At 41.3% G+C, this 24,859-nt stretch overlaps 2 protein-coding genes and 1 pseudogene across 2 annotated transcripts; 1 reads left to right on the top strand and 2 right to left on the bottom strand.

The window, feature by feature from the left end:
• Positions 1-1,670: 1,670 nt before the first annotated feature.
• Positions 1,671-3,800, bottom strand: LOC120296150 (annotated as a pseudogene).
• A 5,357-nt stretch (positions 3,801-9,157) lies between these two features.
• On the top strand, positions 9,158-10,565 carry LOC104453536 (rho-N domain-containing protein 1, chloroplastic). The gene is given in 3 exon segments (XM_010068121.3): positions 9,158-9,531; positions 9,533-10,079; positions 10,082-10,565. Coding segments are annotated over 3 exon segments (831 nt in total). The 5' UTR covers positions 9,158-9,370; the 3' UTR covers positions 10,205-10,565.
• Positions 10,566-22,267: 11,702 nt separating this feature from the next.
• LOC104455570 (V-type proton ATPase subunit C) lies at positions 22,268-24,816 on the bottom strand. The gene is made up of 7 exons (XM_039316425.1): positions 24,502-24,816; positions 24,301-24,369; positions 24,056-24,183; positions 23,743-23,842; positions 23,272-23,339; positions 23,045-23,186; positions 22,268-22,856 (listed from the first exon to the last, which is right to left on the bottom strand). Exons 1-7 carry the CDS (start codon positions 24,622-24,624, stop codon positions 22,776-22,778), a joined length of 711 nt encoding a protein of 236 aa, XP_039172359.1. The 5' UTR covers positions 24,625-24,816; the 3' UTR covers positions 22,268-22,775.
• Between the last annotated feature and the right edge of the window lie 43 nt (positions 24,817-24,859).

Genomic DNA, 24,859 nt, shown 5'->3' on the forward strand with positions numbered 1-24,859 from the left:
CAAATTCATACTAATGAGAATGAACAAATCAAAATCAAAAGAAGGTACTTAAAAAGCATTTCATAAAAATTTAAGTTGAACAAACAAATAGGTCTCAAAAATAGTGATATTAGGATTATTAAAAATATTTATTGACATATTTATCAACCTAAATTAACACTCATGGTTGTGCTTCACCCTAATAGCTTGTATATTAGAAACCAAAAAGCCAATTAAACCAAATGGTAAATGAAATTGTGTCGAGTCATTGGATCTATAAAAGTTGGATTTATGACGGAAATTTACTCCTTATTGATAGTCTTAAGTCGATCGGATTCAACTCCAGTCTCTTATGACATTTCTAATTTTAGGGGTGTGGTCGTTTGAAATTCTAATTACGATAAAAGTAGATATAATACGGTATGAGATTATGGATTTTATTATATTCATTAACTATTTAATAAATCGTAGTGATAAAACCTGATATTTTTGTATTCTATCTTGTCTATTATTTGGTAGTTGTTGTGTATTAGTGTAAATCACAAATATGCCCTTATATGCTGTTCATGAAAAAAATGCCATCTCTCGTTTTTATCGTGATCCATATCTAATGAGGAAAAACACAAAACATTTGGTAGAAACCACTAGGTGAGATAAGAGCAAAATCATCCAAGTCCCCATGGTATAACTATTTTGGAAAAAAAAAAAATCATATCATTGGACATAAAAATCTTGTCTAGATTTTTTTTTTTTTATAAATATTCTAGTTAGATTCCATTTATATCCAATTTTATCATATCTTGAATAACAATTAAATATTCTAGTTAGATTCTATTTATATCCAATTTTATCATATCCTGAATAACAACCAAACATAGAGTAGGACATGGCTTTATCTTTAACTACCAAATATAACCTATGAGTAAAGTATAAGTTAGTGATGGTTCAAGACATTCGATTGTTTTGAGATAGTTTTTCTCGATAAGGGTTAAGCATGTGCCTGTGCTTGTTGTGACTTTTAAGTGTCTTTTCAATTTTTGTTCTTTACAATTAATTATCATTTTTTTAATAACCAAGAGGCACCGCCCCTTTTTAATTATCGTTCTTCAAAAGTAATTATCACTTTCTTAGTAACCAAGAAGCATAGGTGCAAACGCCCCGCATGAGATACCCTGTAAGTGTCACAGACCTATTAAATTTGTGATATTTGAACAGGTGAATTCCAGGTCCTGACCCGACTAACTGCGCAAACTCTAATGGTTGGATTGCTTTACTCGACGAGACCAAAATGGGCTAAATTGAAGTGCCCTGGAAATTTTCGTTTTAACATAATTTGTTTAGACATGACTCCTTTGACCGTGGGCACGATTGGCACCCGACCCCCTTACTCTTAGTTCCGTCCTTAAATATATAAATTTGTGAATTCAAAAACAGATATTCGAAACTACAAATTTCCCATCTACTGTGTGCTAGCTCAACTTAGAACAACTTGTCACTAAAAGTGCACATTAAATAAGAAACAAACCCCTTTTATCATCAGAGCAAGCACATCTACACATAGAAAAAAGGCCACTTTATTTTTATTTGATTAACCCAAAAGTTTCTCATAAACATGCTCTTAGCTCTCTTCTGAATCCCGCCTACAATTTAATTTAACCTTCTCTTACTCTAGAAGAAGGATTTTTGGCATTTCAGTGACCCTTTTTACTACCCTACCATACCATAATTTAACCATAACCTTCGTGCTGCTTAGGCAACGAAATGTACACCGTACTAAAATTAAGACATGGACTGACTCTGGCGGCTCGGCGACAAGAGGAACGTCTGGTGCTCGCGGTTGTACTTGAGCTCCTGAGCGTCCCTTGGCGACATCTGGAAGGAGTTGGTGATGACCTGGATCGGGAGGGCCCTGAACACCGAGGTGTAACCCGCCAGCGGGCTCTTCATGGGCTGGCTCGAGGTCTTGAAGGAGATCCACTCGAACCCGCTGTTGCCTGCCCTGATTATCGAGGTGAAGAACTGCGGGATCACGAACATGCTGCCCTCGCTCGCCTGCTCGTCGAACACGTTCTGCAACGTGCGCGTCGCCACGAGTCACGTACACGATCCTGTGGTCGGTCATCGACCAGTGTGGCGAGTACAGCGCATTCTGCAGCACAAAAGATGGGAGTTAATTGGACTCTAATTATCACTAGGCAACGTGCTTGATTTAGGACAATGCAGAGAATCTAGTAGTATGAGTCGCATAATCCACACGGGTCTCGTTACCGGAAGAAGACGGCCTCGCTCAGCGCTCATGTCCATATAACGCAGGATTGGGAGCTTGTGCATGTTGACGATGTTGACCCGCCCGGCCTGCCTCGAGAAAAGGTCGGCTTCCCTTCGGATGTCAATGTTCTGCTTGATCTTCATGGTGCAGAACGTCTCCTCGAACCCGTTTTGCCAAGTCAACGGCCCCCTTCGTCTTCGCATCCTCTCCTCCTGCTCCTCATCGTACTCCTCATCCTCATCTGGGGCTACCACTCTCATCCTCTCACGGACGTTGATCATGATTCCCCTGTTGCTCTGCTGTTGCAACTTCTGAGCTATTTCGATCGGAACGTTGAAGGACTCGGCGAGGATTTCGGTGTCGAAGGCTCGAAAGATGTTCTGGGAGTTGTACCGCCCGCTCTGGCGGCGGCGGCTCTGCTGGCCCTGTTGGCGGCCCTGCCCGCCTTCGCCACCCAGCGAGGAAGAACGCCTGTTCAGTTTCCAAAGGTCAGCCACATGCTAATTGAACAAGGTAAGTTTGTGATAGGTCGAAGTAGAAATATTGCCTTAATTTCCATTTCTTTTTCAATAAAGTGGATATAAAAACTCTTCCGCCCAACTGATGTCAGGTAAGTCCTGTCCCACGTAAGATCATAGATAGTAGTGGCCGTGATTTCGTGTTAATTTCACAATACGTACATGCATTTCCAAAAATTAGATTCGAATACCTGTGCATGCAATTCAAATGGACATAAAATTTGGGAATGTTCATTAGTCATTACCCTCAGTCTTTGATCGAGCTGGTTACCCCGATTGTTGAGGTCGACGACGGAGACGGCAATGAGTTCTTCGTTCCCGTCGTTGTGGCACCAGTGAAGCGCACCTTCAGGGATGGCGATGATGTCGCCCCGGCGGATCCGGTGAACCTTCTGGTGTTGGTCCCTGCTTCCCCCCTCCCCTTGCTGGCCCTCTCCTTGCCATCTCCTCCCTCTTTCGCCGCTGCTGCCAGAGGATCGATCCGAGTGGTATGTCTCGGCACATCCTGGGTAGGTTATCCCCAGCAATCCCCTACCTGCGATACAATTTCGACGTCAAATTTCATGACATATAATTATATCGAGGAATAAGGACATGCAATTCCAGATCATGAAAGACAAATGGAAGACATTAATTATTAGTAAAAGGTTCCAATTTTATGATTAAGCACTGCTATTGGATAAGATGGTGTTTCCTCCTTTGCGGTGGTCATATGTGGGAATGTAAGTACGTCACTAAATCGATGACCTTGCTCAATGAAGAGTTCTCGCCGATGAGGTCTTCCGCTAGGATGTCTTATATAGAAACACAGAGCGATGAAAATGGTGGAAGGGTGATAAGTGAGCAAATTAATTCGTATCTTTGATGTCCTTTCCATCACATGAACATTCGATTGTTAATATGTTTATATGTTTCTGACTCCTTCACTGAACAAGTTAAGCATTATGAAGGCTATAACAATATTTAATATTCATTCTTCCTCATTAAAGATAAAATTCATAATAGCAATTAGCATCGTGCATACCATTTTGCATGTCATTTATTATTTCTTTAGGCTATATTTCTATTTTGATCTTTAAATTTGTGCTTATTTTTCAATTATATTCTTCAACTTTTAATCTAACTAACCAAGTCATTGAATTTGTCTAAATTTCTTAATCACATATCTCCGGCTCTGAATCTGAGTCGAATGAAGCTTACATGTTTATTGGAGTAATGTGAAGATTGGAAGTTTATATTTGTGCCAAGAGATCTCATTACGCGAGTTTAGTGATTTTCATCCTTAACACTTTTAGTCCCACGTATTAATTGGTAGTCCACTACGATAAAAAGTTTTCCATATTCGACTCTTGCCAGCATCGGTTTAGGTGTCCCCTCTAATTAATCGGAAGTAGATTAATAGAAAAATTCTGCAAGTTGACGAACTTGATTAAGTAAATATAAAATTTTCAAGTATCAATAAGAAAAAAAAAAAAAGAGCTGTTTAGGGTTCGAAACTTCTTTTGCCTTCTTTTTGTAATTAATTTCCACCGTACCCTTATGTAGACAAGGATCTTTGTTCAACTAATAAAACCACGCGATGAAAGGAAACCAGAGATAAAATGATGAGAGGGCAGACAAACAATGAACATACAATTAAGCCGCTTCGGAGAGAGACAATCTAAGGGAAAATTCTATGTAAGTACTCGAAGTAAAATGATTTTCTCATAAAAATGATAAAAAGTAGACTTTGTCCCAAATAAGATTAATATTACAAAAAACTTTAAACTGGTATATTTTTGACAAATTTACCATAAATTAACTAAAAACATTAAATTAATACACATGTAACAAATTTACACTCCATTAGTTTGTATTAACTTTTACTATCCAAAAACTGAGTTGGATGGCACATAACAATTAACAAATATATTAATTTGGGGTTTTCTTATCATAAATGTATTGATTTAGGATTTTTCTTGATATTAATTCGATCTATTAGAAAGTAACAAAGAGTAAATTATACACTATTCATCTCCCTCTCTGTAAGGGGCAATTTTGCACTGTTCATCACAACTGCACTTCGTCTTGCTCCGAGTGCTACAACCATTCGTTTGCTCCAATTTTTGAAGGGTCTCTTCTTCTGGCCACCCTCCATCTTCTCATCGAACAGCTTCTCCTGATTTCTCCCCCAAGTGGAGCTCAAAGCTGCCCTACTCACGGCTTGTTTCGCTGCTACTCTAGTTCTTCGCGAGCTGCTCTGTTATGCTCGAGTTGGTTCGAAGGCTGGGTGAAGGGTCGTGGTGGCCTGTAAGCTACCCTACTTGCGGCCCAAGCAAATTCTCTTTGTTCTCCTGCTTTGTCTCCTAAGCGAAGCTCGAAGCTGCCCTACTTGCGGCCCGAGCCGATTTGCTACTACTCTGGTTTTTTACGAGTTGCCCTATTCTGCTCGAGCTGGTTCGTAAGCTCCTCTTCTTGTCCTTCATTAGCCCTAGTATGGACTCCTTTATGGATGTACTATAGTGGCTGTTGTTGGGCTGTTGGAGGGTTTTGTTGCACTGATGGCGTCTTCTTCGGCTGAGGTTCACATAGGTGCTAGTAGTGGTAAGGGGCCTAGCTCCCCCCCCCCTCGTATTGAAGCCTCTCGACTTGTTGGAAAGCCGATCCACCCCCCTTGTCCTGTAGGGGGGCCTACTCCGATTGGGGATGGTGTTGAGTGTGGCCCACACTCTAGGCTGTCTTGTGTAGGATGGTCTAGGGGCCATAGCCGTGCACGTGCCACTACTAAGAGGCCCCTAAGCAACCCAGCTAGCTCTTTGAGGCCTTCTCAAGCCCAGTCTTCGACCAATGTAGCGTGGCTAGCAGCTAAGGGTTACAAGCTGACCTATATTCCTCCTTTTGTTGTGGAGGATAGACCGGTTGTTAATCTATCCAATGAGGTGCTGCAAGCTGTGGACCCCAAGTGAAATGAGTATTTGGTTGGTTACTTTGTAGGGAAAAGACTCCCATTTTAGCTCACCGAGCAAGTTTTGAAGAATACTTGGGGCTCTAAGCTAGTTGATGTGCTGGCTGACGACCAAGGTTTCTTCTTTTTTCATGTCCTGGACCCCTTGTTCCGTAGAAAGATATTAGAAGAGGGATCTCTCACTATGGCTAGGGCGCTCCTCTTCTTGCAGCAGTGGAAGCCGCTTCTGGAATTGAAAAAGGACAAGCAAGCTTCCATTCCGATTTGGATAAGACTCAAGAATCTTCCTCTTGACCTGTGGTCCACCCCGGTGATTAGTGCCATAGCTAGTTCCATTGGCAAGCCTCTTTATGTGGACTAGCACACGGAAGGTATGAGGACGATCTCCTTCGCAAGAGTTTGTGTTGAGATCCATGCAAATCAGCCAAGGGTTTCCGCGGTTGAAGTAAATGTGGATGGAGTCTCGAGGGCAATTGCTATGTAATACGAATGGAGGCCTGTATAATGCCTCAAATGTGGAGTTTTTGGCAACAAATGTGAGATCGCTCACAATCCTTCTTAGGTGGTGTCGAAGGTGCAGACTTAAGCTGCCCCTGCTTCCTTAGACCTAGCCCAGCTTCTCGGTCCTGTTTCGGGAGGTCCTGCTATTCCGAAATAGCCTTGGAAGCAGGTTACGGGGAAGAAAAAGAAGCTTCCCCCCCCCCTCCCCCCGGTTGGACATTAGCTTGACCTTCCAGGTTAGCTCTAGCAATGAAGGGCATTCTTTGAAGCTTAAGGCTGTGGCTATGGAGAAGGGGCTATCTCATGCCTCTACTTATACTTGTAAAGCTCCTAGAGGGCCCAAAATCTCCCAAAGACAAGTTGTTGACCCTCGCATCTCTTCGGAGGACATTGCTAGCCCTACGGAACTTGACGCGCTAGCTTTGTCCAATCTGGTTGAGGACCACGAGGGTTCGGATAATCAGGGACTCTCTTCGGATGAGGACCTTCTATCTTCGTGCCCCTCTCCGAAAGCTCCTGTTGCTAACAGAAGACCTAAGACTATGCAGGACAAGCTTCTCGCCTTGGCTCCATATCATATACCTTCAATGGTCCGTGCAGCTCCACCTTCCACTCGGCACAGCTCTTCCAAAAGGAGGTAATCTCCTTCTTCCCTTCTCTTTTGTAAATATGTACATAGGTTGTTAGAACATTAGGAGCCTCGTTGCCCCCCTTAGACAAGCGGAGGCTTAGAATCTAGTTTCATTCAATCGGCTAGCTTTGCTTGGGTTAGTTGAGACGAAAGTACCCCATAATTGCTTCTCTTCTATTTTGGGGAATTTGGTGACGAATTGTTGCTAGTTGGCTAATTATGATCACTCTCATCAGGGAAGGATCCGGGTTGGGTGGGATCCCTCCTTGGTTTCCTTTGAAGTTTTCTCGGTGTCGGACCAGGCGATACATGGGAACCTCAGGTGCTTAGATTCAGGAGCTGTTTATTGTATTGCTATTATTTATGCTGAGCACTCTTTCACTTCCCAAAAACCGCTTTGGGAGGACCTTGTGCTTAGGAGTTCTACTCATCAGAATATGCCTTGGCTTGTGATGGGGGACTTCAATACTATTAAGGACCCATCTAACAGGTTAGGCGGTTCGGACCTTTAGTTGCTATGCTTTGAGGAGTTTGGTCAGTGTATTGATCAGGCGAAACTGGAGGACCTTAGATATGTGGAGTTTCGGTACGCTTGGTCTACTTCTTCTAGGGCTTTTTGTTAGGCGAGAAAGATTGATAGAGTCCCTGTAAACCCTGCCTGGAGTCAAACTTTTTCCTTCATGGAGGCTTCCTTTCTAGCTCTCGGGATATTGGACCACTCTCCCATGGTAGTTAAAGTGGAGAACCCGGTGTTTCGAATGAGGCCTTTCAAATTCCTTGATTTTTGGATGAAGAACCCAGACTTTGAGGCAATCGTGAAGGAAATCTGGGAGGCTCTGGGAGTAGGGGTACTATGTTTAGGCTTGTGTGCAAGTTGAAAGCCCTAAAATGTCGGCTCAAGCACTTAAATAGAGATTCTTTTGGTAATATTTCCACTAAGACTTCTAAGGCGAGGGAGGCTTTGAATTGGACTCACCTTGGCCTCCTTCAATATCCTACAAGTGATGAGTTTGCGTAGTTAGAGAAGTCTCAATGACGTACCTTCTTGGAGCTTTACTCTCAGGAGGAGTCATTCTTCAAACAGAAAGATAGGATCAGGTGGCTTAAGGAGGACGACCGGAATACGAAGTTCTTCCATCATCACGTTATTAAGAGACATATGAGAAATAGAGTTATTTTTGTAATGGATACCTTGGGTAACCAAATTACTGGCCACAACTAGTCCAGCAACACTTTGTGGAATACTTCCAGGACCTCCTCTTGCTTCGCCTTTAACTTTCTTAGAGAACTCATTAAACACGCTATATCGACGATTACACGAGTGCCCACCTGCTGTAATCAACCTCAGCCTCGAACTCGAAGCCTATACAACAATTCAATTAACAAACCCCACATCAAAAGAATTACATAATACAGAGAAAAGGGAATAAAAGCCCAGAAATTCACCTGGATATTGCAAGAAATATAGAGAGAAAAATCAAGAAAGAGCTCGAGAAGGAAAAAAAACCTGGGCCTGAGAACTAAGGTGGAGACGAAGAGGGTGTCCCGAGAGCACCAAGTCTCGGACCAGCTTCTTGGCCGCCATTAGAATGAAGAGACTTTGGTCGAGAATTGTGAGCTATGATCTCCTCTCTTGTGATGTGATTTTGCTTTGCTTCGAAAGAAGGAATCGGAGAAGCCTTTTGCGGATTTTTTAGCACCAGCGCCCAAGAACGGTTTGATAGGAAGCTATTTCGCTGCCCCAAATTTCTAACTCCTCCAAAATTTTAAAGGAAATTCGATTGGCACAGGTACTTGGGTAGCCGAGAGAGAGGACCCCGTCATTGGCGGCGGCGGCGGCCGGAGTGGCGGGGCGGCATCCAACGGCGAAGGCAGGTGGTCGGTCGGAGCAGTTTGTTAGGGTTTGGACATTTGGGGACCGGGAGCTGAGGTCGGAGGTACGAGCCGAGAAGGATGTGCTTGGTGTTTCGGGAGAGGAGGGCAAAAATTTGTCTTCTCGCCGATGAGGTCTTCCGCTAGGATGTAATATTGAAACACAGAGCAATGGAAACGGTGGAAGGGTGATAAGTGAGCAAATTAATTCGTATCTTTATGTCCTTTCCATCCCACGAACATTCGATTGTTCATATGTTTCTGAATCCTTCACTGAACAACTTAAGCATTATGAAGGCTATAACAATATTTAATATTCATTCTTCCTCATTAAAGATAAAATTCATAGTAGCAATTAGTATCGTGCATACCATTTTGCATGTCATTTATCATTTCTTTCGGCTATATTTTTATTTGGGATAAGTGTTCCAGAAGATTCACCGTGTTCTTCTTTTGCTGTCTCTAGAAGCCATTTTCAAATCAAATTGACATCTTTAAAGTGCAGTTCTAATAGAGCATCTTTCCTAAGCAAAGCAAGTAATAGTGGTCAGAAGAGAAACCCCGACTTCTCAAGGCACAACAGGCATGGTTTCTCTCGTGGACGTAATAGGCAAACGGAAGAAAGGGATAGCTTTGACAACCTTGATGACTCTGAGATGTTGTCTTCAAAGAATGGTCCACTGCTGTCCCTTTCTAGTTCTCCCAGATCTCAGGCCACTGCAGTGCCAGGGCCAAGAGAGAAGGAGATTGTTGAACTTTTCAGGAAGATTCAGGCTCAGCTTCGAGAGAGAGCTGCCCTGAAAGAGGAAAAGAAAATGAAGCCACAAAGGGCAAGGTAAAGAGAGTGAAACTGTGGATTCCCTCCTTAAGTTATTACGAAAGCATTCAGTAGAACAGTCTAAAAGAAAAGGCTTTAGTAATGGTAGCAGAGACCTTACTTTGGAGCAGCCAGAACAAAACGTTTCATCCAATGAAGAGAAAGGCTCGAGCTTCTTTGATTCAAATAGTATTCTAGGAGACAAATCTCGAGATTCTAATGCTTCTTTTAGCAGGCCAGCTTCAAAGTTTCAGCGCCAGTCTCCAATTCCGCGAGTCAGGTACCAGTCTATTAACTTTGGTGATGACAGCGATGACTCTACATCAGTTGCCAACTTAAGTGGAGGAAAGAACGAGGACTATGTTGAGATACATCCCGAGCCTTTATATGAGCCAGCAGTGAATCATGAGCCTGAGCTTGAACTTGAGCCAGAAGCAGAAACTGTTATTTTGGATGGAGGGTTTCTGATGAAGGGGTGGATGCAGAATCTTCAGATGCTGATGAAGTTGATGACAATGAAAATATGGATCAGCAAGGGCTGGTTGATGAAGCGGACTTGAATGCACTAAAGCTACCAGAGCTTAGGGCTCTAGCTAAATCTCGAGGGGTTAAAGGATTCTCCAAGATGAAGAAAAGTGTGCTCGTAGAATTGCTCAGTGGGAGGTCGGGCTAAAGTCTATTTCCTATTTTCTGCATGAGGATAATTTAGAGCAAGTGACCCGTTTTACCTTTTGATACCTGAGATGCTCCTTTTTGTTTGCCCAGTCCTTTTGCGTAGTACTTTAAATTTTCGTGGTTTGGATACCCACTTTTTTGTCCACATCTGCAATGAAAAATGGAATGATTTGAGTTCATAGAAACAATTCTACTACCAAGTTTTTGTTCTTTTTTCTTCTTGTGCAGGTTTGTGTTGAAAAATTTGAAAGGACACAAAAAAGAATTGTTCAACTTGAAGGTAGGAATATTGCTTGCTTCCATCTTCTACATCATAATCCAGATTTAGTATATAATGTTGAACCTACACTAAGAAATTCATAGCTGCATAATAAACAGTAGAGTAGATTGAGATACATCCATGGAAGAACTAGAGCGCCAGAAAAGTGTTCATGCTTACTGGTTATACGAGCTTGAAATCGATATCAAAAGAGATCAAGGAGAACTTTGTCCGAATCAAGAACAAATGTGGCTTTAAGATGTCCAAAGTTCATACTCAGGGAAAATCAAGTTAGTTTTTTTTTGGTCAGAGACAGAAAAACAAATGTTAAGAACGAGCCAGCACCTGTGGATTCTTTTCTGATCAATTGCAAATATACTGAGAAGAGAAATGAAGTCAACCAACACAAATCAATTGGGTCACATCAACATAGACACACATCTAACATGTTGTACTTCTGTATCCTTAGCACGACAGCACAGTAAATCTAACGTCCTGCCTTCATCGAGATTGCAGGAGCTCTCCTGTTCGATTCCCGGTCTCCCTCTCTCTCCACACTCACCGATCAAACTATGTATCCAACACATATGTTGCACGTCGGATATCGACAAGCCGAGCATGCAAGCACGGGGTCCCCCGACACACCAGCAACGCAAAACACGCGCTCATGTAGAGAGAGAGAGAGAAAGAGAGAGAGATCTGACAGGAGAGAGTTTCCTGGAGCCACTGGGACTGGTGGGGCTTGGAGGTGACATCTGCAAGTGCAACCCATGTACAGCAGAACTTCTCGTCGGCCATCGTTCGGGGATCACTCAGGAGGAACGAAGTTCGGACTGGTTAGCCAAAGATTCAAGAAGAAGGCTTGGAGAATCTGCTGAGAATCTCTCAGCAGGACAAGAACAAAAGAGGCACGTCAAGAATTTCCCCCAGAGCCCTCCTTAACGTCCCCCACCACACAAGGCATTCCGAATTTCAAACTGCGGCCCTTTCAATTGCAGCCTAATTAATAGCCCATTCCTTTCATGGAAGTTTCAATGGCTCGTAATCCCCGTTGAAAAAACTTTCCCTAATTAGATTTTCTTCATAACAAGATGGTGACATCTCACTCAAGGTATTTTCGAGCAAACATAGTTGTCGCTCGTAAATTATATATGTTCTCAATTCATATTATATTCAATTTCAATATACAACATGCTTATTTGGACGAATTCCTAAAGTACCAAATCATATAATAATCCATATTTAGCATTGAATTTATCGACTCGACATATATCTTTCTTTTTTATCCATTCATAGTTTTACAGAAGTTTACCACTTTGGTAATGTATTTTCTTGTCATATTTCATGATGTATTTTATATTTGTTAAAACCTCACCAAAGTCCCTATCTCTACTATCTATTAGGAATGATAGCACAAATGATCCCTACATTTTGATCTCTAAACTTTTAAATTATGCATTATGGTATCTGAACTTTGACGGAATAAGAACAACACAAGTGTCATAACTTTTATACAACTCTCACTTGAGTGCCATAACTTTTTTTTAATCACTTGAGTACTACATTAGTAAAAAATTGATCACTTAAGTGTCATCAAAGATTTATGTGGCCGAAAAATCTACCATGACATTAATTTATTATAAATTGGCCAACATGGCTCACTGGATAAATCCAAAGCAGCCATGGAAGAACTAGAGCACCTAGCAGCCATGAAAGCCCAAATGTTAGTTGATGTGCGTTCGTCTCTCTATGGAATGCCATGCCTTCTCATAGTTCAAGAGAGAAGCACTCGGCCTCACATGCTCCTCTTTTCTTCTCAAAACTTTCCTTTTTATACTGAAGCCCCATTTCCAAATCGTTGAAACCCTACGTCCCTAATTTTGGTCTAATAACCCTTAAGTCGTTTGGAGCTATAGACTGAATCATTAATACCACAAAAAATCTAAAACTTGTACACATGTAACAAATATATCCAAAACTAATTTTTTGACAAAAAACACTTCAAACTGATATGCATGTAACAAATTTACCTCAAGCTTATCTTTTTACCACTAAAAATCTCAAACGGGTTCACCCGTAACAAATTTATTTTATATTAATTTATGTTAAATTTTACTGTTAAATTATTGAGCTGGATAACATGTGACAATTGATGAATATATTAATTTGAGTTTTTACCTTTCGTTTGTAACAGTGTACCTATTTTGTAATTTTTTATGGTGTTAATTCAATTTAACGAAAAGTATATTGTTACGATATATTGGTTTTGGATTTTTAGAGGTCGAAAAATTAATTATTGATAAATTTATAACAAATATATCAATTTGAGATTTTCCATGGTTAAAAATTTAGTTTGGGATTAATTTGCAGAATAAGAAATGGAAAACAATGATTTTGTTATCTTGTTGAAAGTCCTTCTCTGATTGTCTATGAATCTGATTTCCAGAATCGAACCCCTGATCGAACAGAGAAGTGTGGCTTCGATACTTCTCGTTCGTCCACTGCTTCGACTTCTCATTTAAAGGCAAACTGAAGAATGAGTTTTTTTGCCAAATGTCCTGGATTGCACACGACGAAGCCAAGCGAGTTGGAAACTCGGATTGCCTTGGACTAATCGGGAGAGCTACAGAGCTTGCCAAGCTCGACTCGCTCTGATATCACTGCGGTCATTCCACCGCCATCGCGAAAATTATGATAATTGTAGTGTACTTATCTTAAACTTTGACCAAATGTCCAATGTTATTCCTACTCTTTTAATTTGTGCAATGCGCCTCTTGAACTATTAGTAAATGTTTATTATAATCCCAAAACTATATGAAAATATTTAAAGTTTAAGGGATCGCATCAAACATTGAATCAAAATTCAAGAATCACATTGAAGAAATTAAAAATCCAAAGATAACATTGCACATTAGACCAAAGTTGAAGCACCACATTGAACAATCTAAAAATGTAAGGACGATATTACACTTGAACCAAAATTCATGGATTATTTGTTATTTTCTTCATCAATTATACAAATCCATGGGACAAAGTGTTAGACAATTCCATTAAATTTCACCGATTGTGATTCATTCTTAAAATATATAAGTACATTAGAAATTCTAAAATTTATTACGAATGTATAATTGAGTTCTAAAATTTTCAAAAAATGCAATTAAGTCCTAAAACTTATCACAAAAGTACAATCAAGTCCTAAAATTTTCAAAAAGTGCAATCAAATTCTAAAACTATCAAAAAGTGCTATCAAATAAATGGCTTGCTTTGATCAATTTGATAAGTTTAGAACTTAATTGTACTTTCTAAAAAATTTAGATCTCAATTGTACTTCCGTAATAAATTTTAGGATTTATTTATACTTTTGGAGAGTTTTATGACTAAATTACACTTTTTAAATAAGTTTTGGGACTTCCAATACAATTATCCCTTCTTAGAATTAACCTTTGTGGGTAGATAGTCGTATAATTATTTCAAGTATTTCACACGATTTCAAGAACAGTCCTACTGACCAGAAAACAAGAAATGGCTCTCTTTCTCCCTTGTCGCCTTTGCCCCACCTGTAGCTCGTTGTCCTCCACCGTGGCCTCGTCGAGACCGGCATCACCGGCTCACCGGCTTGGAGAGGTGATCAACGGGCCTTTCAGGCTCAAAAGGAAAATGGGTGGGCTTAAACAATATCTTTATATGAGAAAAGTCCAACCAAACATGTACATTCAAAGATAAATTCTATTTTATATGTGCATTTGGCAATAAGGACGTACAAAGAAACCGCTCGAGCTGCCTGAAATCGGATTGGACTGGTTCTGAATGCGGAACTGTCCACCCACCCATCTAGACCAGATCGGTACTTTTAAGAAAAATTTCCACCAAAAAAATTTTTAAAAAAATGAAAACTTTAAAATCCATAATTTGAAACTCAACACCCTTTAACTATGTATCGTCTTGTCTCACTCTTATCTCGTATGAGTCGTCTCTCTATCTCTCACTCACGATCTTGACTTCCAAGCTTATTGTCCATCGAGTCACGGCGTCAGCTCTCAACTTTTAATACGAGCTCAATTTATTTACTAATCTTGTAATTAAGAATAGGAAAGTTCTTTATTTTATTTGCTTTATTTTGGCTTGTCGGTTTCATGGACTCACAGGTCTCGGTTTGATTTTCAGGTGAATTCATGAAATCAACGGACGATTCCTGGTTCTAGGGTGAGAATCACCCTCCCGGACCATGCTCACCCTCATTTGGCAATGCGTAATAGACTTGTCGACACATCCGATGATCATCTGCGCCACCACCTCCACCACCTCCATCCTAGCTGCCGCTGCACTCGTCTCTTCCCCCTCTCTATAGCCCGTTGCCAATCCCATTCAGACGATGCCTGTCGTCCCAGATTCAAGCGCAGGTGTCCATGCCATGCTCGAGGCTATTTCCCAAGGAAGCGGCTCCTGAACTTTCCGTGCATCGTACATCCATGAAATCGAAACATCAATCATAGACAAAAGTTCCGAATCCATTAACCGTGAATTAAAAATTAAATCAAAATGTAACATCCGATCAAAGTCAAGCTTCAAGGGCAGAATTATACTAAAGTTGAATTTGAAAATTCAGAACTAATGAAAATACGAAAGTTCTTCGATCCAAGGAAGCTGGACGAAAGAATAACCGAAAAATGAAATGCTGTGGAATAAGATGCGATCCTCACAAAAGCTTTTCCCGAAGCGTCGGAGACACGATTGCGTGCCGTGATCAGAATCATTCGCAATTTAAGCTAAAAAAATCTTGAAATTATACGATAAATCTCCAAAGAAATGATTGCCAATCAACTTCCTTGAGTGAGATTAATTATTCGTAATTAATTCTTTCTATATCGCGGAAATATTACGTCAAAAATGTTCCGGCTCTATAAATTAGGCGTAGATTTTATTTTCGTTTTACTTCTTTTTTTGAATTTTCTTCAACTTTGTAGAGCTTGGAACCATCTTTTAGAGGGGAAAAAACCAGAAATTTCTATTATTTTAACAGAGAACTAGAATAGCATTTTCATTTCACGAGCCGAACAAATCGTCCGCTTAATTAATCGACCTCGGCTTGGGGAGAAAATCAAATGTGTGACTATCAAAAAGGAAAAGGCCGATCATTAAAGAGGAATTAATGCGATCGAGCGATCGATTCGAATTCGACATAAATCACGTTGCTGGATTAATTTTAAGGGTCATGCCCGCAGCGCCGTTAGATCGAGCCCTAAGCTCCCATGATTTTGGTCAAAAGTGTGAAACGGACGGTCGATATCGATTGATTATTCCAAAAACATAGGGAGGAATATGCCATTGGGCTCTTCTCCAAAGAGTTGTCTTTCTTTTAATATTTAAAGGCACTATGGTTATCGACCCTTTATTCCCGCACAAATCACGGTTTTACCCCCCGGGGAGATGCACGTTTATCGTAAGCAATTAGGTAATATGCTTGAATCGTTCAACCTCTTCTTCATCGTTACCATTTACTACAAACATCTCAATTAGGTAAGTATATCATAAGTTCTAAAAAGTATAATTAATTCCTAAGCCTTTCAAAAAAGTGAAATTAAATCTTAAGATTTCATCAGATCTATACAATCAACGGAACCTAATTAATGATTGTGCCCTTCTAGAACTACACAGTAAAGGCTGTAAATTTACCTGGTCCAATCACCGTGAAGGGGATGATCTTGTAAAGGAGAAGTTAGATCGGGCGTTTTGTTCTCTGGATTGGCTGACATCTTTCCCTTCTGCAGAAGTTTATGCTTTACCTCCTGTGGGCTCGGATCACTGCCCTTTGCTGTTGCAAGCGCGTCCCCCATCTGTCAGACGTACAAAAATGTTTCACTACGAAGCTTTCTGGAACCTAGATCATGAGTGTCACGACATAGTTTCAAAGACATGGGACAATGGTAGTACCTCATTGCTTCCGGTTACCAGTGCGGTTGCTCTCCGATTATCTAGCCGGAGCGAAAAAGGTTCAGCAACATCACCAGCGTATCTCTCATTTGCATTCTCAACGCAATCAATCATTAATCGACCGTTTTATCAAAGAGGGGATAAAGAGCAAGCTCATGCAATCCGATGTGAAATTCATCAATTATGGACTCGAGAGGAACAATTCTGGCTATGCGTTCCGTATTAATTGGTTGAAATGGGGAGACCATAATTCAAAGTTTTTTCATGCTTCTACTATGCAACGACGACAGCGAAATCGAATTACAATGCTTCTAGATACTAATCATCGGTGGATTCGAGAACCGCATCAGCTTAAAGAACTTACTCGGGGTTTCTTCTCTCGGCTATATCGATCTGTGGGCAATCGGGATTTTCAACCTTTTCTACAGCAATGTCCGCCGGTGGTAACTCCTGAAATAAATAATCATTTGATGAGAAAGATCACAGAAGAGGAAATTTACCAAGCAACCTGTCAATTGGGAGCTTCAAAGTCTCCTGGTCCTGATGGCCTTCCTGGACTCTTCTATCGGCATCACTGGAATGTTATAAAATCATCGGTTATTCAAACGGTCCAAGATTTTTTTGATACAGGAAGTATGCCTACCAGACTTAACAGAACGATTATAGCCCTAATCCCTAAAGTTCAGCATCCAGAAAGCATTGAACAATACCGTCCTATTAGTCTTTGTAACTTTGCTTACAAGATCATTTCCAAGATAATGGCCAATCGACTTAAACCATGGTTATCCTCTTTGATATCAAATGAGCAAGCAGCATTTATTAGCAACCGTCGATTCAGGGACAACATTATGGTGGTGCAAGAAGTCATGCATCAATTTCGAGTAAGGGCATGCAAGAAACGTTTCAATTTTATGCTAAAAACAGATATGCAGAAGGCCTATGATCGGGTTGAATTGGACTTTTTGGCAGCCTATTTAAATCATTTGGGCTTTCACTCTAAGTGGGTTTCTCGGTCATGGCTTGTGTCACTACGGTTTCCTTCAAAGATTAGATTTAACGGTGAACATCTTCCTTATTTTAAGCCCACTAGAGGACTGCGCCAAGGTGATCCCCTCTCTCCATACCTCTTCATTTTAATAGCCAATGCCCTATCTGCATCTATCTCTCAAGCTGTGTCTATAGGTCATCTTAAGGGGTTCAATTCAATAGAGACTGTCCTATCTTATCGCACCTATTTTTCGCTGATGATTCCGTATTTTTCCTCCGAGCCACCATTTCTAAAAGTCAAAATCTTGCTAACCTCCTAAACCAATATTGCTTCGCCACAGGCCAGCTCATAAATCGGAATAAATCTGGTGTGTTCTTTAGTAAATATTGTCCTAACTCTCTACAACAGAACATAGCACAAGAACTCAGGGTACCTATTCTCACTAAGTATGGAAAATACCTGGGCATTCCTTCGGATTGGGGCCGATCCAAGAAGGAAATGTTCTCCTGGATTCTCGCAAGAGTAAATGCTAGATTAGCGGGTTGGCGAGAACAATTTTTATCGAAAAGTGGCAAGGAAATCTTACTCAAATCGGTGATACAGCCTTACCGCAATATGCCATGTCCATCTTCAAGCTTCCGTTGTCTCTCTCGCAGATTAATAGAAAAGAAGATCTCAGCTTTTTGGTGGAGTAAGCATAACAGTAATACGGGCATTCACCGGAAAAACTGGTCCGAATTAAAGCTGTCCAAAGCTTCGGGGGATGGGTTTTCGTGATTTAATTAACTTTAACAAATCTATGCTTGGAAAGCAAGCCTGGAGACTTTTCAACAACCTCAAGCTATTTGGAGTCGGCTCTTTAAAGGTTTATATTTTCGATACTCCTCTTTCCAAATTGCTACTTTAGGACATCGGCCTTCTTGGGGGTGGCGAGTTTAGTGAAAGGTAGAGAGGTTATTACTCCTAAATTACGATGGTTAGTCGGAGATGGGTCGCAGATTCATATTAGAACAGATCATTGGTTACCTCAAGGTCAGATAGGAGGCTTACCTGCTGAGGGCGAACCAGCACTTGTTGCTGATCTCATTGATTCTCAACGTTCTGAATGGAAGTCTTCCTCAGTTACTTCATTCTTCGATCACCAGGTTAGTAAAGCCATTCTCAACACTCCTATCAATCCTTTTCTTCACCACGATCACCGGTTTGGACAGACATCTTCCGGTACCTACTCGGTGAAGAGTTGTCATCATTATCTCTCTCGCACAATCTCAGCACATAATTAAAACCCCATCATCCTCTTATACTAACCCGCCTATGTTATGGAAAAAATTTGGAATATGCAGACAGTGCCCAAGCTTAAAGCTTTTCTATGGTTAGCTTGTAAAACGCATTAGCCACAAAACGAACCTTTACCAGCGACATATCATTCAGCACCCCTTTTGTACCCTCTGCCATAACTCTATACCAGAAACAATAGAGCATCTGTTTTTCTTTTGCCCTTGGACTCACGACATATGGAACCATGAAGATATCAGAGTCAGTATATGTCCTACCTCAGTACGCAGACTTGATGCTTGGCTTGTAGACTATATTTCTAACCCTCGAGAGTCTCTGGATTTCGAAGTGATTGCTCATCTCCTGTGGGAAATTTGGAAACATCGAAACAACGCCGTCTTTCGCCACTCTCCGTTGGATTCTCTTCTTGTCGTCAATGAAGCCCTCTCCCAACGCATTATCTTCAAGGTCATCCAACCCTCGCCAAAGAAGATTCAAAAGGGTCGGATCGGTCTAGGGCACGGATGGACCCCCCCCCGGCGAAGGCTTTATCAAATGCAATATTGATGGGGCTTTTCGCCCAGCTTCTGAGCAAGGATCCATAGCTTGCGTTTACAGAGACAGTAGAGGAATTTTGACGGATGTGCTTACCCGATCTGTGCCTGCTCAGTCGCCATTCCAAGCCGAGATCTACGCTCTTATGTCTCGCTCTTCAACGGATCATCCGAAGGGTCTCCATCTTCACCACTTGTGATTGAATCGATTGCTTGCGGCTGGTGGAGATCGTTCGGACGAAACAGCAGCCGCCATGGAAGGAGAGTCATCTGTTCGCGATTCGGAAGATCTTCTTCAGCAATGCCCTCACCTTTCGCTTCGACATATTCCACGAACGGCAAACCTAGCAGCTGATTGGGCTGCAAAAGCCCATCGGGATCAAGGCCCATCGACAAACCGGCTTTTCTTTCCTCCGCCTTCCTTTCTTAATGTTCTTTCTTCGAGATGCTTCCGCTTGTATTAATCTCTAATATAATATAAGTTCTCTTTCGACCCAAAAAAAAAAAAAGTTAACTTTTTTTCAATTTGGTTAAAGAAAATGCTGACATGTCTTTTTCTCTCCTTTTTACTGGTGGTGTCGATATGGCATCCCCACCATATGAAAGAAAATTGAGATCTTTTTAAAATAAAAAAGGATAAAAAAATTTACTAAAAAGAGGGGTGAAAAGTGAAAACAATTAGTTCATCAAAATCAAAGGTAGTTTTATTGTTTATCTTCTTCAGCTCTTTAACTAAATAAATTTGCATCGTTATAATCATTCAGCAATGAAATGTTAAGTAAACAATTATCATTAGTCTTCTTCAGTTAAATGTTAAATAAAACTAACTCCTTTCAAAAAGTTCATCTTCTACTTTTGTTAAATAGATCTAATTATTTGTTGTTAAAAATTCTTATGTGCATAGAAGATACGAGCTTACTATTCATCTTCTTCTTTCGTTTTCTATTTAAGTTCATCAGTTACGTACCTAAGTTGTTGGGAGCATCGACCGCACGTGTGCGCGAGCACAAGCGAGGAGAGAGAGAGGGCCTTACCATGGGAGCAATATAGAGGTAACAACGGTGATTTGGAGGCGGCAACTACCAGAAATGCTCAAGCTTGAAAAAGCCTAGAAGCTAAGGTAGCGATGACCGAGTTCAATGAAATTTGAGCAGCTATGACAAAGAGAACCGAAAAAACTCTTTTATTTTAACAGAGAACTAGAATACCATTTCAATTTAATGAGCCAATCAAATGGCTTGCCTAATTAATCAAGCTTGGCTTGATTGCTCGTGTCTTTTGATTAAATGGAATAGAGAAAATCAACGTGTTGAATTTCCAAAAAAAAGAAAAAAGTCAACCATTCAAAGAATGGCTATAGACATCGAATGTTTAATTTGAATTCCAATTCGACACAAATTGTGTTGTCGGAGTAATCTCAGGGGTCATGTCCATATCATCGGTCAAGCCTAAACTCCATGATTTGGTGAAAGTTTGTAATGGACGGTCAATATGGATTGATTTTTCCAATAACATAGGCAGGAATATGCCTTTAGGACTCTTCTCCATAGTTTCGTCTTTCTTTTAATAATTCTTATATACCATTGTTGACGACCCTTTCCCCCGCTTCAATCACGGTTTTACCCCTCGTGGGCACGCACTTTTATCGTAAGCAATTAGGTAATATGCAAATTGGCTTGAACGGCACCCTTTTCATCACGACCACGTTACTAAGAAGATATGATATTAGGTAGCATGCGTGGGCTTTCTTTTAATCCGATTAGAAAAAGAGCAAAAGTACCAAACAGTCTAATATTTATCGTAAAATTATAATTGATTCCTTAAAAAAAGTACCAAACGGCTTACCATGATTTCGCCGAAGAGGAGACGACAGCAATTCAAAGGCAACAACGAGCGAAAAAGCTCAAGCTTCATCAAGCTCGAAGAACCTTCGAAGCTGAGGAGGCCATGGTCGAGCCCAGTGAAACTCGAGCAGCCATGACCGCGAGCTCATGGAGCTCTAGTGGCTATGGCCAAGCTTCACTAAACTCGAGTAGATACCGCTACGAGCACCTCTTGGCATTCTCATATATCATGCTCTACACGAGAAAATATTTCGCCTGCTCCTCATATCACGTAGCAATGACTTAGGAAAAGAAGCAAGATAATTTAGAACTTAAAATTTAAAATCAATTGAGATGCATATCACATGAGCTAAATGAGGAATACCATATCAACCATGTAACCATATCCATATATTCAAACCCCTGAGAACTAGTTAGTCCATAATAAGAGTGATCGGTTTCAAAGTAGGTCGGTTCATGTTCAAAAACTCAAGGTCAGTTCCTAGTCTGTGGAATTGAGAACCAGCCCACTCAATCAATAAGGATTTTTTTTCTTCTTTTTGGTTTCTTCTATTCCTTACAAGTGGGATTTTCCCAACATTAAAAGAAAGAAAAATTACTAATTTGAGCTTACTTCAAAGTAAAAATGTAAAAAATATTTAGGCTCCATTCGTTTCATGGAAAATAACTTTTAAAAAAACGTTTTCCGGATTTTCTAATGTTCGTTCCACAAAAAATGAATTAGTCAAGGAAAATGTTTTCTACTATAAGAAAAAACACCTTTAAAAGTGGGCGAAATATTTTTCACTTTTGAAAAATGAAAAACATTTTACATAACTTATTCCACCTCATTTTCTTTCACTAACCACATTTTCATTTCATTTTTATATTTTCTTTTTCTTTTTTTTTTTTAAATTCAGTTTTAGTTTTTTCTTTACTTTCTTTCCTTTCTCTTCTTCTTCTTAGGCCTTGGCCGATCGCCGACCACGGTGGTAGCTAGCAACCAACCATTGGCGAGCTCGGCTTCAATTGGCCATAAGCCAGTCGTGAGGCTCGAGCTTGATCGCTACCATCATGGCCAGCCACTAGCGCAAGTTGAAAAGGAAGAGAAAAAAATTAAAATTTTAAAAATATATTTAAAAAAAATGAAAATGAGTGCATGCAAGAAAAGATTTTCCTTATTGAATGATAGAAAATATTTTCTAGTTCATTTTCAAATTTCTGCTAAACATTAAAAAAATTGGTTATTTTCCTGAAAAATGGTTTCGTGGAGAACCATTTCTAGAAATGGTATATTTTTCGGGAAACGAAAGGAACCTGAAATTTTTTAGCAAATTCTTTAGTCCGGTTCCATATAAGGAATCGGAGATCTGGCCTCAAACTAGTCCGTTTGGTCCGGTCCGGTCCGGCTCGCTTGCTGGATTGAACCGGGACGGACGCAGCCGCCCCTAGTCTGTAAATACTCTTTCCAATTTTTCCTTTTTCATTTTTATTCTTCCCAGCTTCCGTTGACCGAGGGGAGGGGGCAGGCCTCTGGGGAAAGTGGCAACATCGCAAATAACGCGAGAACGGAGGGCCGATGCCCAAGGGGGGCCCCTCCTCGTGGTAGACATCACGCGAGGGTTTCGCCCAATAAAATCGCCCCCTCCCCTCCCCTGTCTCGCTCCAGCACAGAAAAGGCCTCCCTCCTCGCGAGAGATTGTTGGAAACGAAGAACCTTCATTTCCCTCAATCTCTCTCTAGCTCCTTCTCTCTCTAGCACATGGAGTGTAAAGAGCATATTCATTATCCTCATGTAACTGCTTCGAGGATCTGGGGACCTGACAGAACAGAAAATTAGAAAATTAGTAAGACATGGCGAGAAGAAGGTAGGCCAGAAAGTTGTAGATACTATCTTGGCAACACATCATATGCAACAAAGGTAGCACTCATTATGATAGCAAGGCAGTGCCAACGGTCATGAAAATAGCACATGGAGTGAGGATGTAGAGATAAAAGAAACACTTACCACATAGCTTGTCAAAGTTTCATAGCTTGACAACCAATCCTTCTGTGAATATTTAGGTACTACTGCGAGGAGAGTTGTCAAGTTTTCTGAAATGACAATATCCTCAGGTTTGACCAGATTTGAAAGATCACGGACAGCTAAGCTGAAGTATAGAGAGAAGTAACCAAGCAATGAGTAATAAAAACATTCTTGCCGTAGCTCAATCAGAACCGGTATAGTAGCTTTACCTTCCACTCTGCTTTCTGTTGATAGCATTCAGCTGACTCCGCACATTGTTATACTCAGCAACACGAACCTAAAATACAAGATCAATACATGCCTCAATTTGAAAAAGATTCGATGAACTAACAGGCAATGGTCATAATAGTATGTATGAGCTTTGCACGGAAGAGGTGCTCAATTTGCTGTCTAATAACCTATACTTGCTAAGCTGAACTCTTGCAGCAACTACAACAACATCACCGTCATCATCAACCGACAAAGCTTTACCCGCTAAGCCGAGTTCATCACACGAATGCTGTCACGCCTAAATCTTACTCCCTTTGCTACTAGACTATCGAATAAGATTTTCTATGAGCAAACAGAAGCAAAACTAAGTCTCTCCCTCACACAGACCAACTACCTCATTTAGCTAAGGAAGGCATCAATGGATAACATGTACATACACTTAACATGAAAAGCAAAAGGAAGGTTTTTACCTTCAGATCATCTTCGATCTTCGCGACTTGTCCCTGAATTGTGTCGACAGTCTCCCTCAAGGGAGCCATCGCAGGGTACTTAGCATCATCCCAGACAAACCTTCCATGCAAGATCAAGGCTCAGTTCCCCACACAAAGATTACTTCTACATGCTAAAAGGTTAAAAAAAAAACCAAAAAAATTACACAGAAGCAGTTCTAAACTGTCGTAAGTCCCTCCATTTCGACAAAAGGCCCGAAATCGAATTCGCAACCCGAAACACGGGCACCGAATTTCCCAGAAAGAGCAACACAATCAAGAACCAATCACATACCTCGTGAGGTAAGAGTCAACCGGCACGCCATCCACCGTAAGAGAACTGCTCTCCACGCCCGACACCCTCTCCAGCTCCTCGATCTGGCGCCTGATCTTGTGCGACACGCCTTCCACAAAGGTGTTCGACTGCACAATTACCCACACACGCATCCCAATTACCCACTCCGCCCTAAGAAAATCAGCAGACAAACGCCTCGCGATCCTCAAATCCCCAAACTTAGACGAAGAGGAATCAAAAATCACCTTTTGGAGATCGTCGCTGAGGGCGAGGAGGGAGTCCAGGGTTCCCACGCGGAGATTGGGGATGTTGAACTGCAGAATCGGGCGGGATCGTCAGGTCCCAAAGGATTTCGACAAAGATCGGAGGAAGCGAGCACGGTCTCGGAGCCGGATCTCGAAAGGAAGGAAAGGAACGAAGGAAGAAGGAGGAGGAGGAGGACGTACCCGGTAGAGAGGGGTGTCGAAGGAGTGCCTGGAGATCTGCTCCTGGAGGCGGTTCCAGAGGGACGCGGCGGACGCGGAGCCCTGCTGCACCGGGAGCGACACCACCCAGTATCGGCTCGCCATTGTCTTCCCGAGCTCGCTGGCGGCGGCGGCGGCGATCGGCGATCGGCGGCGGAGAGAGGGCGGCGATCGGAGGAGGTGGTGGTCGTGGGAGTGCGGCCCTTCGAGAGTGGAGCGATGCGGTGGCGAAGCTCCTTTCCTTTATTTTCCTTTCGTTTTTTGCTGGTCGTCGCTCCAAAATCTCGCAGGCTGCGGTGGCTCCTCTTTCCTTTTTGTATTTTTCCCCTTAATTAGACAT

Source organism: Eucalyptus grandis, chromosome 7 (genome assembly GCF_016545825.1).
Source record: "Eucalyptus grandis isolate ANBG69807.140 chromosome 7, ASM1654582v1, whole genome shotgun sequence".
NCBI lineage: Eukaryota > Viridiplantae > Streptophyta > Magnoliopsida > Myrtales > Myrtaceae > Eucalyptus > Eucalyptus grandis.